The 19601-nt window shown below is 37.4% G+C and overlaps 1 protein-coding gene across 6 annotated transcripts in view; it reads right to left on the bottom strand.

The window, feature by feature from the left end:
• Positions 1–19601, bottom strand: part of dennd5b (DENN/MADD domain containing 5B) — a 38372-nt gene continuing 18771 nt past the window's right edge. For 2 of the 6 annotated variants that reach the window (XM_077234416.1, XM_077234417.1), the window contains 19 exons: positions 19263–19450; positions 15474–16049; positions 15076–15307; positions 12362–12509; positions 12114–12204; positions 10746–10853; positions 10237–10368; positions 8930–9082; positions 8758–8836; positions 7885–7966; positions 7522–7650; positions 6876–6997; positions 6321–6466; positions 4056–4174; positions 3784–3971; positions 2991–3073; positions 2779–2905; positions 2165–2339; positions 1–2063 (listed from right to left, as the gene is read on the bottom strand). In XM_077234416.1, coding sequence (XP_077090531.1) covers positions 1880–2063; positions 2165–2339; positions 2779–2905; positions 2991–3073; positions 3784–3971; positions 4056–4174; positions 6321–6466; positions 6876–6997; positions 7522–7650; positions 7885–7966; positions 8758–8836; positions 8930–9082; positions 10237–10368; positions 10746–10853; positions 12114–12204; positions 12362–12509; positions 15076–15307; positions 15474–16049; positions 19263–19450 — 3062 coding nt within the window. In that variant the 3' untranslated portion in view covers positions 1–1879. Of the gene's footprint in view, positions 2064–2164; positions 2340–2778; positions 2906–2990; positions 3074–3783; positions 3972–4055; positions 4175–5176; positions 5219–6320; positions 6467–6875; positions 6998–7521; positions 7651–7884; positions 7967–8757; positions 8837–8929; positions 9083–10236; positions 10369–10745; positions 10854–12113; positions 12205–12361; positions 12510–15075; positions 15308–15473; positions 16050–19262; positions 19451–19601 lie in introns of all 6 variants that reach the window. The other 4 variants (XM_077234419.1, XM_077234420.1, XM_077234415.1 and 1 more) reach the window with 3 other exon arrangements.

Here is a 19601-nt window from a genome sequence, read left to right as displayed (position 1 = left end):
TGGACATAAGAAGCCATTTTAATGAGTTGCTTCACAAATATAAACATGATAGTGGAACCCACTCATTTTACACAGGGAACTTTTCATAATATGATTGATGTTTAGAAGCATTTCATACAGGGGAGAAAAAAACAAAACATTAACCAGTATGGAATGAGACCGAAAGGATTTAGAGGAACAAATTAATTTACAGCAACAGTACTTCTCCTAGATCTAAAACGCCGCATGCATCAGCACCGCAAACATGGACAGTTCCTGCAGTTTCCTCATCCATCCAGCCAGAGGATTCTGGGATTTCAGCAACTTCCGGGGCCTAAAACTAAGTCGACCTTTACACAAGATGGATGTTCCATTCTATACAAAGTCTGAACACATCATAAAGTTGATTTACTAAAATAAATAAATGATACAGTGTCCGCTTACTGCAAAATTCACCCCAAGGTTTAGTTCATCTAAAATCAGACAGTGTCACAAAAGTTTTGTTTGAAAATAAATACATACAAATGATCCGAGTCATTATAAACAAAGAAATAAAATACACAGGTTGATGTACTAAAGAGGTCTTAGATTAAATGCTGAGAGACTTAAAAAAAAAAAACTTAAGGTAACATTAAGTGATTTAAAGTTGTAACTCATCCTGTAACGAATGCGTTTATTCTACTACTAGATTTCTCTCAGCATGGATTCCGGATTAAAACTTAGGCATAAAAGAACAAACATAACTGGTTATTTAAGGACAGTACTTATTAATTTCTAAGCAACGTGCAAGTAATGCAGTGATTAAACATGGATTTACAAAATAATGCTGCATTTAGACTTTGAATTAGTGAGAAATACTAGGGTTTACACTTTATAGTTAAAGCACCCCACAAGTAACTGTAATATTTAAAATTTGAGAGATTTTAACTGCGACTAAGGTTAATGGCAAAAGAAAAGAGGCTTGTTATTGCTTTCCAGGTCTGTTTTCCAGTGTTTCTTTCTTAAACATAAAAAATTCAAAAATGATACTGAAGTATCTAAGAATGAAGTTAATACTCATTGGCAAAATAAACACATCTTCCCAAAGTTTTCATCTGATAAAGCAGCCGCACACTCGCACAATTCTATCACACAAACTATAAACACATTTTGTAACATACAGCGATTCACATCATGTTGGAATGTCCTTTTTCTCTGAAAATTCATTTGACAGGCTTTTAACCAAGAGAATGTTACAAACGGACACCCTCAAATTCAGACGATCCAATGTCAAGAATTTTTCTTTCAAACTGACAGCCAATCAGCACATGAAGAGCATCAGTTTAAAACACACAGACATCGATTTACTGATTAGTCATTGTGAACACATGATGTCTGAATTCCTCAAGTATAGTAGTTATTGAGTGTGTCGGACATATATTCTGTCAGAACTAAGGCTCCTCAGCAGTTCAAATGTTCTTGACATACTTTGCAAAAAAAAAAAAAAAAAAAAACATGCTTCCTACAGTGCTTTCCAGAGAGACGGCACATGATCCGAAGCAGAAACGCTAACGGATACGACCGTTGCTCGCAGACAAATGTGTGTGGAAATGACCACAGGTTTAAAAGCAAAATCCACAGGGGAAAAAAGTGAGTTTTCTAAAAACAAAACCAAAAAAAAAACACCACTTTTAGTTAGAAAGAGCACAACTCCAAATACTGCTACAAAACACACTTCTGAAGTTCAGAGTTCATTTCTTTGGGGGTGCAGGAGACAGTCAGGTTGAGAGAAGCTTTGATAAGTCCTCAGTTTTTCCCAGGTCAGCAAACGCACAAGGCAGAGTAACTTGTAGAGCCGCTTTGGCCCTGAGGGTGTCAGCAGAGAGGGGGTGCAGTCTGAATCTGAGCTCAGTATGTGGAATTACAGCTCAACGCTTTTCGTAAAGGAGGTCTCTAGCGTGATGGGAAAGTCATTGAGGGTTTCCAGGACACCGACGAGAGAGCTGACGGTGAGCTTGTCTCGAAGTAACGCGTTCTCCTCGTACATGCGTGTGATGACGGGGCATTTGGCCAGCAGAGGGAGCCACTGCGACAATAACCGGTCTCTGTGAGAGTGGGATATACATGCAGACAACTCTGAGTAGAATCTGACTTTCAGATGCTTTATTTATAAAGAATGCATCAAAAAGCATGTGTGTGTACTTACCTTGCCCCGAGGCAAACTAGCAGCTGGAACTTGCCATCCTTGCCAATGTTGCGTGGCATATTGTTAACGGCATTGACGTATCGACAGAAAGATTCACAATTCAGACCAAGAGGCTCTGGTATTTCTTGGAGGTCTCCAATCTGATCTGCATTCTCCATAAATGCAACTACTCTCTCTGTAGAACACACACACAGCAACACATTCGTTAGAAACCTAAAAAATGTGTTTTATGCAGGAAATTAATTATAAAATATTTACCTTATATTATATATTTTAAGCAACATAAACATGGTACCACACACACACACATACACATATAGCCCAAATGTACTTCTGGAGGACACAAATTAAAACTTTGTTATAAACGGTTAACTTAAGGTAAAATATTTCACTCATAAATGTAACATTTTGAAAACAGCACCCATGCTTAATGTCTTTAAAAAGGATCTAGCTCTATATAATGAGGCCTTAAAAATTAATGAAGTAATGTGAATGTGATTTGTTCTTCTAGTTTATTTATTCTGTTTGAGTGAATATCTTTGGCATAGAGCTCAAAATTCTTAGAATAACAGTTAGTGCCATAGTCTCACAGGGAAACATTTAATAAGCTTTACCGTAGAAATCCCACACAAAGACATTTTTCTGAAAGATTCGAGCAGAGCGGAATCCATGTTGGAAGAACTGCTCCAGTGCCCACACCAGACCACCCTCACCACACAGCAGAACAGTAAGACTGCCCCTCTGAAAGACACCGTTTTAGGTAAAAAAAACACACAAAAAACAGGGAAACATAAAGTGATGATATTTTTAAGTGGACACATCGTACCTCTTTCTCTGGTTTGTGGAAATGCTTGATAATATTGTTGACCGCTTCACCGATGGATTCCTGTATCTGAACGGTTGTTGGTTCTGAAGAGAGAAGGATTGTTAAAAAGGTTGCCTAAATACATTAATAGTACTTCACAACTATTATAAATGTAAAAATAGTTAAGAATAATGTGCATTCCCATTAGACGGAGACAGTCATATCAGTAGACTAATAAAAGATGGTTTATTTTACAGCCATTTTGAGATCACATGAGCAGCAGAATACTAATTACTTAATTTCCCTAACCCCCATGATTTGAAACTTTCATTTATGGAATTAATTAATTATTGACGATTATATCTTTCCCTGCCATTGACAGAATTTTCCATCATTTATGAGAAAACGCTTCCCTGCCATTGATGGAAATTTCTGGCCTTTCATGTCTTAACTGTTATACAGTAAAAAGCGCTATTATGCATCTTCTGAAAGAGTAGAGAATTTCCAGATCAAAACACAGGGAAGAAAAGGAACAAAAATCTTTTTGTTTAAAATGTTGCATTTTTTTATTAAAAACTCACCCACATTCAAGTGTTGATACAAAAAAGAATGCATGAAGCTAGAAGATTTATTTAAAGCAGAGGTGTTCTTTCTTTTGATATATTGCATGTTCAGATATCCATACAATCATTTGTCACTGAATGCATTTATTTAATGTGATGCTACATTCAAACCACTAGGTGTCAGTATAAGTCCAAGACCATGACAAATCAAACATTACTGAAAGCACCTTTAAAATACAAGTTAAACTTACTGTTTCCACGTCCTGTAAGTGATGTGATGCTAATTCGTCGGATCTGGGAAGGCGATCGCTGAAGGGGCGGAGTCTTAGCCCCTCGGCCTCCTTCATCATCATTGCACGGAACTACAAATTCACCAATAAGAACTCGCTCAAGACTGCCATCATCCACACCTTTCCCCAGCCACCTGCCGCACGGGAACCTGGAGAGGATAACAAGTGAATAACAAGAAAGCCATAAAAGGAACAAGATGGAGGGAATGTGAAGAGAACGGAGTAGGCCGTACTTGTATGTGTGGCCAGTGATCTCATTGCGGACCATGACACAATCCACCAGCCACTTGGCAAGCAAGCCAGAATTATCATGACCCAGCTGCACTGTTGTCAACTTCCCGAGGTTCTGACGCTGTACATACAAAACAGATAAACGAAAAAAATGTCAGAGGCGTTAAGCAGCTGTCTGAGAATAACTGAACAACCCGTGTGAGGGTGTATGCTGCATGTTGAAAGTGAGCAGCGGAAGGACACCAAGACAGTGAAAGTGTACAATGTACTATCACTGATTCAGATTTACTATCGCAACCTATGGCTCTAAAAATATTTATGGAATTAACTAAACGCAAGTGTACAAGCAGGGTCCAAAATGAACACACCATAAGTTCCAAATGTGCGGAAAAAAACTGGCTTGGTGAGTAAATAAAAGATACTCGCCTGAGCCATCAAAACAAAAATATACTGAGTATAAGGTTATTTTAGTTTTGTGGCTTGAAAACAATACATATGGCATTTTCTGAATCCACTCACCAAGTGTGCATAAGAGCTCATTTTGGATCCTGTATACAAGTAATAAATAATAATAGAAACATTTTGTACGGCTTCTACAGATGTTAAATGTTAGTCTAATTTTCTAGTCTGGTCTAATTTTCATGTTAAATGGATAGTTCACCCAAAAATGAAAATTCTGTCATAATTTACTCCTTTATAATCTATTTCTTCTGTTGAACTCAAAAGAAGATATTTAGAAGAATATGGGTAACCAAACAGATGATGGACCCCATTGACTTCTAGAGTATGAGTCAATGGGGCCCCTCAATATTATTCTTCAAAATATCATCTTTTGTGTTCAGCAGAAGAGAGAAATTCATACAGGTTTGGAACAACTTAAGGGTGAGTAAATGATGCCAGAATTTTCATTTTTGGGTGAACTATCCCTTTAATTTTAGATTCTTTTCCCCCATATGTGCAATCAAATCGAAAACGGCTGTTGTACAAATTTTGGGAAGATTTTAAGGTAGAGAGGAACCCAAAGAAGCAAAAGAGGTGATCTCTCTGAGTGGAGAAGAAGAAAATGGAAAAATGAATGAATGTAGAGAGAGGGAGGAATAAAATGCAGGGATGTGCTCCTAACCTTGAAGGCGATGGAGATGTGCGTGTGAGGCCTAAAGGCAGACTGCGAGAGGATGACAATGAGTTAGAACATGATGGATGATTGACAGTAGGACAAATGGCAGGGATTGATTCTATGAGGTGGGATGTAAGAGTAATACCTCCTTCCTCAAATTTATAGATTCATGCAGATATAGAGAGAGGGGTTTTGATCACTAATACATGAAATCACCATCTCAGTTTGGGGGGAAAAAAAGAAACAATCTGGACATCAACAAAATCTTTTTTGTGAGAAAATCTGCAAAACATTTTGAAAGGTCAAAGCAAAAGAACAAATTTTCACAACAATTGTATCATTTTGCCTCATTAAAAATAAAGAAGAAATATTTAAAGTCCCCCAGTAGTTAATAATTGTATCACTTAAAATTCATCTTTGATCAAAAAAATTACACGTCTTTTTCTTGAAAAAAAAGTCGCCTTCCCTATAAAATAGCTTGAATGTAACACTACACCCTTGCCTCATTTAGTATGCGCGGGTCTATGAATATGCTAATTAGCCCTGCCTCCACTCACTCGCACCAGTTCAGAGATCCACTCGTTGATGTGATTGGTTATAAAGTAGTTTGCGACGTCAGAAGCACCAGGGATTTCAAACCGCGTTTTTGAGAATTTCTTTAATTTACTGCAGTTTTAAGGAGAAAATACACAATAAATGGTGTCGACTTATGAATTTTAATGTCTTAAAATGGTATGTGGTATTAAAAACACCACAGACATATAAACAAAATTAAAAACTAGATTTTCACCACAGGGGCCTTTAATTTTTTTTTAAAATAAATTATTTATGCTCCACAATTCTCATTAGAAGAGAAAAAATTTTTACTAAAATTACTTAAAAGGCCTAATTAGAATATCTATTTTGTAAGAGATTCACCCTGTTACTTTCAATTGTTTTTATTCCTTAGATATTTTGTTCAGCTCAACTTTTATTATTTCCATAAACAGCTTCAATTTAGCAGATGTTCGAAAGACCTGCAAGCACAGTCAATTCTGCGGATGGCAGGACAGATGACTGTTTCAGTCCCACAGGAAAACAAACACTCGAAAATAAACTGCTGTATCAGTTTCAGAGCAGAACAGCTGGAGCGTGACATCATAGCACTCACGTCAAACGTCATTTCCAGAACATTCTTCGTGATCTGCAGGGTACCGGAGTCGCCTAGCTCACCGGACACGCACAGCCAAGGGTTGGACGTCGTCATTGCATTACTAAGCTTCTTGATAGGGATGATGACGGCCCGGTACGGAATCACTGAGGGCACAAAAAGAACATAAATCAAGTTGCAACTAATCCCATTATACAAAAAGACAGAAAGGGTAATTTGAAAATGAAGTTGCTCTACATCATCCTGTTGAAAATGGCTAAACATGAGTATACATTTTTCATGATTGGTCCAGCAATAAAACTGTAATGCAGCATCAAATCAATGTCAAGTGCCTGACATGATGAAGGCTGTTTTATATGAGCATTAAATATTCATAAAATTTGAATCCACATTGATTGACTATGGTAGGTACTGTCCTGGTTTGCACATCTCTGTGTGTGTGTGTGTGTGTGTGTGTGTGTGTGTGTGTGTGTGTGTGTGTGTGTGTGTGTGTGTGTGTGTGTGTGTGTGTGTGTGTGGGTGTGTGGGTGTGTGGGTGTGTGTGTGTGTGCGTACTTATGGTGGTGAAGACGCTGGTAAAGCAGAAGTAGTCCACTGCATTCAGGCTCAGGAGATGAAAGAGAAACTGTTCTTTTTCCTCTTCGCAGCGCAAGAAGGCGTACCGCTTGTACAGCTTCCTGTGGGAACATGGCATGCTTAATAGCAGGTGCAGCTACTTGAAACGGGTCAGCATGCGTGTACTTGTTTGCGTCACTCAGAAGTTCTTATGATGAGCATGTTTTTTTGGTGTATTTGTGGGAATCTCAAAGCCTGCAGGTGTGTGTGAGTGTAGTTTGTTTTTTAACGCCATGCCAGCTTCTGTGGCTATTTTCATGGCGAGAAAAGTTGTTTAAAATCTATTTTTGCTAAAAACAATATTTGGATTAACTTTGTAAAATAATTATTTAAAAGTGTCACCTGATTAAAACAAGGTTTCACACAGGGTTAAACCCAGCACAATCTAATAAAACTTGCTAAAAGATTTGACAAAAAGTGACAAATCTTCCCTTAAAAACTTGACTCATCCTGGATTGGCCTATTCAGCAACGGGTATAAACAATCTGGTCCCATCAATTTGAAAAATTATCAATTTCTTTTCCTAACATTGGCACTGGTGTGTGTGTAGATGGGAGTGTGGATGCGTGTTAAGCATTGTACGCACTTGGTTAAAGCCTGGTTAGACAGCAGCTGTTTGAGATGCTGGGAAAGTAGTTTTTTCTCCAGGGACAGACGGATCCAGGCACGTGCTCGACCTACATCGGTCTTAATCTCTCCCATGTTCTGGATGTGTCTGAGAAGTTGAAAGAGAGAGAAAGGATGACGGAGAAAGAGAAAAATAAGAACAAGTGTAATTTATTGTATGTGGGTTGAAATGGCCACAAGCAACGGAACATTGTGGGTGTATATCAATCTCTCTTTAAAAAAAACATCACATCATTTAAATATTACCCAGCTGAAATACAAAAAAAAAACACTGTAATGCACACTACTGTATACAACAATTGTCCTCAGGCGATAAACACACCTCATATCCTGAATGACTGAGACACGTAATGCAGGAAGACCAACACTGGACTCCGGCTTTCGTCTTTCCTGGCCATTAGACACTGTAGAGTGAGAAACACACCGTTTTAGCACTCTTAAGTACAGCAGATTTTAAAGTTGGAATGAGATGGAAATTTTCTAAATGCATGTTATTGATATCATCACTTGATCGTCCAGTGACGTATGCTTGTCCAATCATTTCGTACGCATAAACCCGTCCCTTTACAGTTGACTGGATAGAGGTGGCTCAGAATGCAATTTGCGATCAACAACTGATGTCTTTGAACCAAAAGCCCATCCTACATTGTTTTATTTGAGATAATCAATTTCACCTGAATGTACGTCATGATATGGAAGAAAATATATGTTGCTTCTCATGTTACATTGTGACTTTAAATCCCTTCCTGCAGAGCTTTTGGCCTGTTAGCATAATTAGCATGGAGAGGTGTTAGGCCTGAAAACTTCTAGCTACGCAAGCTTAATGTCAAAAAGCAATTTGAAACCTTATGTTTTGTAAGCACTAGCAGGTGTTAACGTCAAAAATTAGTGAGTATACATGTTCCTTTCAGGTTTTCTAGGAGAATCCCTGAGGAATATAAAGTTAATTAGCTTGTAAACATGTTTAGCCAAGTCTTGAACTTCCTCAAAAGGCAGCAAAACAAAAGCTTGGGGTCTGAAAAACACACAGACTTTTGTGTACAAGTATATTTACACTATGTTGTGCGAGACGAATCTAAATGCGCCCCTACAGAAATGGACACCCCTGAAAGTCATGCTATAATTTGCAGAGTGACTTGAGTGGAGTTGTTTCTGGTCTTACAATCTCATATCAATTTCTGAAGAAAGTGTTTACCTGGAGACTCTGACAGCAGCTCGTTTTTCTCTTCTCTTGCCTGGTAGTGCAATAGATGAGACCACAGCGCAGACTTTCCCTATGAACCATGACGACAGCACACAAATGACTCTGAGCATTAGAGCTGCAGTTGTACGAATGTGAAACTCATTTCCATTTGTTGGTGTCTCACCTGTTTGACCAGTAGACCGTGGCTCCATATTCTCTCCAGCAGGTCACACAGACTGGCTATGAGCGTGTTCTCCTCCAGACCGGTGATGTTTGCCTCTCCATGTCCCAGTTCAACAGCCTCTCTGCCCATTTTCTCCACTAACATACGCTTGGTCTGAACATCCATTGAAAAACATCATTACCAAAACATCACACCAGACATTTCAATCTTGACTTTTTTCTTAAGGCTTTTAATGCAGCAGACAAAAGGGTCATAATTCCAGTTCCCCACAATTCTTGACTAATGCATTTATGACTTTTACAAGACCTGTCCAGTGGTTCATGATTACTGGATTAGGATATTAAAAATCATTACACTGAGATTGTTAGGACAGATTTCCATTTGTATGTTAAGTATTAAGCATTTGAATTATTAAATGCAAGCAATTATACTAAATAGTTTACAACTGTCTCCAGCAAAACTAACTGACAGACAAATGACTATCATGGTGACCTACGCCAAGATTTGCACTACAAAGTACAATATCTAGCCAATTAAAAATTCTAGAGTAGTGAAACGATTATTCAAACAATACTATCATATTTATTTTGGTAACGCTTTATTTTAGTGTCCTTGTTACATATGTTACCTGTTTGTACTGTAGTAATAACAGTACATTATGCTCAATTACATGCAACTAACTCAAAACCAAACCCTAAAGTATGTTAATTAATATTACTTAGTATTTAAATGTAAAATTACACTGTAAAAGGACAACTTAAAATAAAGTCTTTTAATTAATAATTATTTTTATAATTCAAAGAAGAAAGTAATATCTGTGACTTTTTAAAGCATAATAAAATGATAATTTTAAAGTTCATTAGGAATGAACTAACATTCAAATTCTTGTTGATATGATGAGCTGTATTATAGGCCTCATTATTTTGATGTCATGGTCAGTGACCAACCAGTGGCTGATATAAAACTCTATATTATTTTGTATAAATAAATAAAATATAAATGAACAAAAAATCTGTTAAAAATGAAAAACAAATAAATCAAATTCAGGAATCGCTGCATTATAATTTACAATAGGAAATGCATTAGGATTTTAAAGATAAACTTCAAGTGAGCAATAAATGACAACAAAGGTCATCTAAATAAGCAAATATGCATCCACAAATATATAGTATCGATCAACACTAACCCCGTTAAAACTGTTTGATAACAGACTGATATATTATAAATTCCAAGTTTTCCATAACAGTGGGATCCCAGTTAAAAGGCACACAAATACTTCCATATACGCATATTAAACTCATCCTGACCTTCATCTTGCATTCTTTCAGTAAACCCTCCACAAACTTCCAGTTGGTCTGAGCGATGACTGCAGGGGAGAGGTCTGATAATTTGGGTTGTCTCAGGTTCTTCCCCAGGTTACGGGCCTCCTGCATGTACTTCTACAGATCAGGACACAGATAATAAAGAGGCTAAACACGTTTAGAAAGGTTCATACACACTCACACAAGTAACTGTTGAAAATTTTGAAACATTTTCTTGATAACTGTGGGTACAAGAGGGGGTTGATTAGAAAGCCGAGGATTTTATTCTTCGTTGTGGCATCCTGTAAGGTTTGTGATTGTTGCGTGATTCACTAAGCGCTCACTACTGAAACTCTAGTTTATAAGAGCGTGTGGGGAAATCCAGGGGCAGATTTGAGTGCAGCGGAGTTCAAAGGTCACTGTGTGTCTTGAGGGGAAGGGCTTCAGGGAGGAGTTTGTTAAGGGCATGTTAGGAATGTTTTAAGTCGGTCAAATAACGACAGGCCTCCACATACCAGACAGCAGGCTGAGGAGGACTTTTTAGGTGGTTTAAAAGGCGGGGGTGGCGCCTTATCCCACTCCCAGAAAGCCATAGAGTTCTGCAGGAGCAAACACCCCTCCACCTGTTGTGAGGTGGTACGACCCACACCCCACAGCATCCAAACGACAAACGCACACAGAAACGATGAAGAAACAAAAGAAAAGGAAAGAAAAAAAGCAGCATGCACATGAATATGAGACAGTCAGACAAGAAAAGACAAGTGAGAAAACACCAAGTCACTTAAAAGAGAAAACGCAGACTCAAAAGTTACAAAATGGAGACAATGAAGAAATGAGAACAGGCAGATTCACAAAAACCTCAGGAGGCCTTTTACGAAGCATGATTCATCAAGAAATTTGACTTGTAAATGGTTTATGTAAATCACTTACACGCCTGTAGACCATTTATGTGATTCAGACATTAGGAATCTGAGATTTGTGGATAATTACAGTCATTATCATGTAATTGAAAAGTGATTAAAAAAAACATCCTGACATCAGTCTTATTGTTCTTTGGCGCGTTTATGAAATATGGTGCAATGACAACTAATTTTTCTTTGTGTCAGATCTTTTCAAATGATTCAATTGATCTGATTTACAAAACTGGTCTGTATGATTTGCTACTCTCGGTTAATAGTGATGATTATCAGTAATATTGGTCAGTATTATATTTTCAGTTTTCATTATTTTAGTTTAGTTATTTTATGTGCATTTGTCGTTTTTATCATTTTAATATTTAAAGGTTTAATTATTTTTATTTCAGTATAAGTACTTCTACATACTCATATTTAGTTTGTTTTTTTCACTTCTAATTCTCATTTCAGTTTTGAAGTTTAAAAAATGTCATCCCATATTAAAATTTTATTTTACGCTTTATTTCAATTACCGATTTTTTTCATTTTTAATTGTTTAAGGAACAGACTGATATCATGGTTGTTATTCACAAAATGCAACATGCCTTATGTGTCACTATTAAGGTGCTTTTACATTCTTTTCAAAGCTTAAAATCTTAGGTATTGCATATATTATCTTATTTATTGTAATTGCATGGAAAAGAGTTAGTTACACCCTTCAAAAATTATTTTTTTACGGAAGTAAGCAAGCCTTGCGGGTTTACAAAAATATGAGGCTGAGTAAAATATGACAGAATGATCGTTTCTGATAACCATCTTCTATTTTTCATCAGTTCTATCTACCATCTGACAAATGAGTTCCTGTGAAAGTGTCAGTCAAAAAGAGATGAAGTAAAAAGTCTGGTAATCAAAGGCTGCACACAGAACAGGATGAAAAGAAAAAGAGAAACGAGGAGAGAGGCTGAATAGGAAGGAACATCGCAGTCTCACCTCTTTGAGGTCATTGTCTAGCACAAGATGTTCATTCTGCTGTCTGTGTCGGTCCACTCTGCGCTGAGTCGAGCATGTGCGATTGGACCATCTGATCACAGAGGATTTTGATTAGTCATCACACACACACACACATTAATACAAGCTTTAAAGGGTTGCTCATCTAATATTGACGCTGAAGCGCTACATGCCCCACACTGAATGGTCAATGTCTCATAATGGTGTCATGTGCCATAAAGAGGACTCACTTGTTGGTGGGCCCTGAGGCAAGCACATCAGCCTGTAGTTTGGGAAAGAAGCCCTGCTGGTATTTTCCTTGGCCAATCTTCATATTCAGCAGGTGAGGATGGATGGCCGTGTGATCGATCTTTCTCAGCCGTTGCTCTATGGCCTGGGCTGGAGAGGAGAAACACAGCTCGAGTAAGAAAGGTTAGCTGTTGTGTCGTGACAGCTTGAGACTTGAAAAGTGTTGAAGCTGCGGGTGACTTCAGAGTGTTCGCTAACAACAAACCTATAAGCTGTAAGCTCCAGGCTAGACTTCAACAACTGTAGACTATTTATTTAAACAACTATTTATTTAAAAGTCGTTGAAAATAAATAGTAATTTATTCACAAATCTACTCCTAATAAGATGCACTTTGCTTGGGTTATTTTAGAGTACAATTTAACACATAATTAGCTTCAATCATGAAATATAAGCAGTAAAAATAAATTAGAATAAATAATATAATTAATTAAAACAGTATAAATTAAAAATATTTTTTACATTGTAATAATATTATTACTACAACTTTAATTTTCTACGCATAAGGTGCAAAAATAAAATATGAGTGGAGTGACAAACAAAATTATTATTACTATGTAATAAGTATACATTATTTTAATTATAGCATTTTTATTTTTTATAACTAATAAACAAAAAAACTAATAAACTAATAACAATATATATACATTTTATTATTTACAAAATATTATTGCATTGATTTTAGAACTAATAAAAGTAACAACATATTCCTTTTATCATTTATAAAATGACATTATTAATAATATTATTATAGCATTGATTTGCATATTATAGATTCATTTTATCCTTTATAAAACAATGCCATTATTCTTATTTTTTTATTATCATTGGACTGACAGGGAAATTAAAGTACCTATAGTAGCTGTGCATTGCATCAGAAAGATAGCTTCATCAATTATTTAGCAGAAATTGGAATTCAAACCTTGTTTTCATGATAATAAACTTGTTTGTTGCCTAGCTTAAGCATGCAACAAATAAAACATGCTATGGCTTTCAAAATGCATTTTGTGATAGAATTGAAAATGTTGGGCATCGTTCATAGTGCATCTGTGGGCAGTGTGCCCACATTTCAGAAGCAAATTTTTCAAACCCGAACAGCAGCATCCATCTTCCAATAGTGACCTTCAGTGTGACAAGAGGTTATTGACCTAACAATGGTACTGAAGGCTCGGCGAGCAGATGCACACTCAACAATATTCAGCACACACACACACACACACAGGCTTCCCAAGATGGCAAAACACAGCGCCAGGCTCCCGCTCTTTTCTTTTCAACATTTGGCAGACTTTCAAAAGCGATCCATTCATATGACTCATTTGGGGACACGCTCTTCAGTTCTTTCATTCTGTGCTCCTCTCCTCATTTTTCAAACACTTCTGTTCTCTCTCTCTTTCTCCCTCCCTCCCGTCTTCTCGGCCCCTCAGCCGCCCTCTTGAACTGTCACTCTCTATAATCATCTGCGCACATAAGCAGCAGCGATTTTTCTCTACAGCTTCATTAGAATTGAAATACACAATTTGTAGTGACAGAGCAACGACTGGGGAAATAACCATCGTTCAGAAAAAGAATGAGGAAAGGTGATTGCACAAAACTCAGAAAGGCATAAAATGAGAAGACAATTTCCAATGCAGTAGAATAAATTGATTTGCGAATCTGTTCATAGATACAAAAACAGCACCAAACAAAACAAACCGCCCAAAAGTAAATCATTTCAATATTAAATTTCAATAAGTAAAGACATCATGTTTCAAAAGATGTCTTAAATGCTGTTCTTTTGAACTTTTTTTATTCATAAAAAATATATAATGGTTTCCAACTGTTTTTAACATTGATAATGATAAGAAATGTATCTTGAGCTGCAAATCAGTATATTAGAAGGATTTCCGAAGTATCTTGTGTTTTTACTGTACTTCTAAAAAAGCAGCTAGAGATCCTTCGAACAGTGGAGTAAATTAGGATGCAGGCAAATTAGATTTTCTCTTTTCAGGCAGACTGTCTGCAAAATGAAAAGCAAGTGATCAAATAAGATATGCGTGTCCAGACATAACCAATGGGGGGGGGGGTTAGATTTCATGTATTTTTTTTGCAGTCCATCTCAAAAACTGGATACGCAAAAAATTAGATTTTTGCTGTCAGTCTGAACATAGTCTAAGATATTCAACAAGGAAAAAACTAAATAACTAGTGGCTGGACTTGATTGTATCCTAATGGAATTGATTAGATTGTGGAAAACGTTCCAAATTTTAACATTCTATAGTATACCATACAAAACTTTTTTTGTGTGCTGGAATAACACGCACGCTTAAAGGACAAGGAATGTGAAATCAGAAAGTAAAAATGGATAATTTTAATGTTCTGTTCATTTAAAGATCAAGTGTGTAACTTCTGTGGCAAGTGAACTAAATTTTTGCCATTTTTTTCCTTTTTGCTCTGCCCCATCTGATATTGTTTGGAAAAAGAGTCTTGCCTCAAACTTACTTCAGTGGTTGAGAGACTGACGTGTTGAGAAATTTTTTAAAAGTAGCGCAGAGAGGTAAAAATTAAACTTAAACAGTTGACTCTGCACATTAAACAGATCTAACATTAAATAAATTTGACATTTAATATATTAAGAAAAGTAAATCTCATATCAGACCACTAACTCTGCATGTTTCTTACCTGATTCCTTCAGGAACGTGCATTTCTGGTAAACCGATGAGCGCAAGCTGGGGGCGCGTACGTTGTAGAGGCGGGCCTTCTCAATGCGTCCGTCAAACACTCGTAGGAGCGGCTCTTTCTCCTCCCACTGAGACATGATCTTGTTGTCGATGAAGGTGGCAAACATTTGTGTTTCAATAAAATGGGACAGGAAGGGCAAGTACGGTTCCGGCTGGTCTGAAAGGAATGAGGCCTGAGGAGAAATCAAATGAAAAAACTTAATAATGGATGTACCATCTGAGACTTTTGATAAAAACTTTGGTACAAGACCAATAAAAAGTGACAAACTAGACTGAAAAAATAATATTGAGAATGTGATTGATTTGTTTTGTGCATCGAGTGTCAAACATGCCAGTCACCTTGTCAAAGTTGTGCATTTGCTCTCTGTTTGTCAGCCAGGACTCCAAATCTGGCGAGTTCTGAATCACAAACGACTCGTAGTCCGCAAACATTGTCGCGAAGCGCGCGGCGAACACCTCCCTCAGCTGCACGTTCAGTTTAGCGTTCCTCAGCTCCTCTTCCTCAACAGGAGACCTTCCTCCAACGCCCTCATCCCCTACGGCCTTCTGTCCCGCTGCCAATGCCTCCAGGCGAGCCACTTTCACCCCAGTCCTTTTGGCCAGAGCCTGCAAACGCTCCAGGGTCGGGTTGCCTTGAAGAAGTTCCAGCATGTCCAGCGCCTCACCACCGAGGTTGCCGTTCCTTTTATCGTCCACTAACTCGCTCAAGGATGTGCTCTTCAGATCCTTCTCCAGCGTGGAGGACTGCGTGCTGACGGCAGGTTCAGGGGAGGTGTTGCCCCCCACGGGAGACAGACCAAAACTTAGCAACACCTCACTGAGTTCTTGGATGAACTCGGTCTTGTTGGGGAACTGAGGAAAGTCTTCAGGCAGTTCGATGCAGTGGTTGTCGACATCAACGAAACACAGGTTCGCCTGAGGAAAATATTATGGAAGTCAATGGGGTCAATCAACAGTTTGGTCACCCTTATTCTTTAAAATATCTTCTTTGTGTTCAACAGAAGAAAGAAACACATACAGGTTTGAAACAACACAAGGGTCAGTAAAAACGTTTTACTATCCCTTTAAGCCAGGCCATAGAATTTGGATCTTGGTTCAAACATTAATTGAAATTAAATGAAATTCAGCTTCATTGTGATGTGCCAAACAGAGCACACATCCAAGCACACATCCAAGAGGTAGAAAGTATTTTACAAATATTGTGAATTCTTAATACACGTAGATAAAATGTATGACCAAACAAGGTTTTTTTTAAAGCATGTTCGCACTTATAATTTTCTTGGTTCTTTTAGTCGGGACCAAAAAAGAAAATTATACATTTAGTTCCAGTTCGCGTAGCGTTAACACTAATTTTTTACACCAAACCTAAAGATACAAAACAAAAGACAACTTCAAATTGTAGAGTAAAATTCAACAATTTGAACATGTAGCTGCTTTGAGATCCCCATATCTATTGGACTGAACTTTATAGCTCCTTGAAAATTTAGATTTCAAAAGGAAAGTTTATTAAGAACGAGAATATAGAACGATATTAAGATATCTTGAAAACTTTTAGTTACAGACACGACAACTTTGGAAAAGGAATATTTCTGGCACTCAGGCAAGTATGTTCTATGCAATTGTGTTGATAGAAAGACAAGATACATTTCTAGTTTCAACATTATTTGTTTTTCAGATATTTCTCTTAAAAAGAAAAAAGTAACAGTTGTATGCAGTGACCCACATTTGGTTTTTGACCACTGAAAATGTTAAAAATTTACCAATTTACTCACGGAGCCACGTGAAAGATTGCTAAAGTCAACAGATTTTATTAACAGACCTACCAATCTGTTTAAAAATAAAATTATGATGCTGCCATCTTTCTTAAGTAATTTTTACCCCCTGTATCTTGGCTCCAAATCTCAGGTGAAAATTTTAATTTTGACCCCCCTCTGCAAAATAGTGGATTACTCCGTAAATATACATCTGTGACATTTGGTTGAATTGACACGGAATGACCATGCTGGGGAATTACAGTATTCAAACACACACTGACTCAAAGCTGCAATAGCAAATGCTGTACTGACCTAATAACCAAAGCCAATATCTGGAATTAGGTTAAATCTATCCACTGGATCATTAGAAATATCGCTCTGTGTGCCACACTGCTGTTCAGTCACATGCAATGCAGCTCATGCTGTCAAAATGGCCTAAGGTCAGAGTGTGTGAGAGTGACCTTGTTGCTGTAAAAATAAATCAGTCAAGCAGAACTGTCCACTCTGTCAGGCCACAATGTTGACAGCCTGTCAGAAAGAAGTATTCAGGCCAGTATGTATGCATTTAAATTGGTTAGTGTTTTAGATTTAGGTTACGATTTGAGTTCATGTTTAGGGCCACCGATTTAACTGTCATCACGTAATATGAGTGTATATAATTTCAAACGTGTCAGATGTGTCTGTGCACTCGTAGGTTTGTTTCAGTTTTATATACACATCCAACACTGTTCCTGATCAGAATATATTCCTGTTCTCTTCTGGGCTAAGGCAATGGACAGGAGCTGGAGCATGATAATTTAACTACTGTGAGCCATCATATTTTGCTATTACACAAGGACATATCAGCCTCAAGTGGTTTTAAAGCAAGGACAAGGAAAACATTGTGAGAAGAGCAGCATTTTAGCAGAATCCAGCCTCAAGAGATGACTTTATGAAAATAGCAAGCCTAGAATGCACTGCAAAAAGGTCAGTGGAAAAATCCAAGATGGTGAACAAGGCAAAATGTAAATAATCATATTATTTTTATTGTATTAATAATTTTGCCAAATATGTGCGCTGTTCAATTAAACAAACTTTTTACTAGAGTATTGCACTGTTAGCTTAGCAACATGCAAACAGCAAACAATTTGATTCAAGAGAACAGGTTTTGAACGTTAGTAGTCCCTCAGCTCTAAGAGTATCAGTTTCTAGAGTTGCTACACTACCGTTTAAAAGTTTGGGGTCAATAAGAGTTTTTAAAATAAATTTTTACTTCAATTCAGCAAGGATCTATTAAATTGATCAATAGTGAGAGTAAAGACATTTATTAAAGACATTTCTATTTTCAAACTGTCTAGGCATCAATGAATCCTGAAAAAATGTATCACAGTTTGAACAAAAATATCAGGCAGCACACCTGGTTTCAAAACTGATAATAAGAAATCTTTCTTGAGCAGCAAATCAGCATATTAGAATGACTTCTGAAGGATCATGTGACAATGAAGACTGGAGTGCTGATGCTGAAAATTCCGCTTTCCCATCACAGGAATAAATTACATTTTAAAATATATATGAATAGAAAAATGTTATTTTAATACTTTTAATACTTTACAATATTGTTTTTTACCTGTTCAATTAAAATGCAGCCTCGGTGAGACTTCTTTCAAAAAGATTTTACCGACCCCAAACTTTTTAACAGTAGTGTATAGACATATGTTTCGAATTCTCAGTTCCAAATCCTCACTAATAATACAACACAGCAAAAAAGAAACACGAAAGTCACGCAGTAAAATGGAAACCCATGCAGTTCCAAAATGAGCCATTTCCCCTCTCATTCCCCTTTGGTGTCCCTCTTGTTCTCACCAGTCTTTTTTTCTAGGTCAGAGCGACTTCAAAGAGAATGCATTGCAGGGAATCTGGATGTTGAGTTTACGGAAAATGGGATTTAGGGATGAGGATGTGGGGAAGCCTTGCAGCACCAAGACAGACAAATCATGAATAATAAACCTCCGCTAAGAATTCTGATACCGTGTGACAAAGAAATGAAGGATCTGACGATAATGCCACACGTCAACATGGAAGTGCTGCATTCCAGCATCCCTCTAATGAAGACTGTAAAAGAAAAGCCTCATACTGTTCCTGCTGCTATTTTCAGCAAAGGCCTCCGGTGCTTTTTAAAGGCACTGAGGGCGTTCTCATATGCAGATCACCCATCGTCACAAGCCAATCCGGCTCCAAACTTATAAAACCTCTTAGAAAAACAGCTCACTTGACAGATGAGTCCACGTCCAAGGTCCCTAAGTGGCTGTGCCATGATAAGGAGTGTGAATGTGTTTTCAAATTTGTGAGTATGTGCAGGTTTGTGGATGTGACCATGCAAGTGCATGCAGGTTACCTCTTGAGGCAGCTCTAGTTTGGAGCGGTCCGTGCCCTCTTTGGACTGCAGGCCCATGAGATAGGGCACAGGGGCGTCCAAGAAGTGCAGCAGGGAAGCGGGAAGGATGGGCACGTACACATGCTGCCATTGGAAAGGGAACAGCAACGTTGTGATTCCCTCTGCAACCACCATGAGCCTCTGGTAGTCTAGATGTATACACAGGAGGAAAAGCACAAGTTCAAATCACAAAATAACTATAAGAAAACATAGCATACACTAAAAAGTTAATAAATATGAAATAAATTGTAATTAATAAACTAAAGTTTGTTGAAAAGAGGGTCGAAAATTCTCATTTCA

Source organism: Siphateles boraxobius, unplaced genomic scaffold (genome assembly GCF_051911475.1).
Source record: "Siphateles boraxobius isolate OS27281-9 unplaced genomic scaffold, OSU_SipBor_1 19, whole genome shotgun sequence".
NCBI lineage: Eukaryota > Metazoa > Chordata > Actinopteri > Cypriniformes > Leuciscidae > Siphateles > Siphateles boraxobius.
The sequence above is the reverse complement of the archived record's forward strand: the minus strand, read 5'-3'. Positions and strand labels throughout refer to the sequence as shown.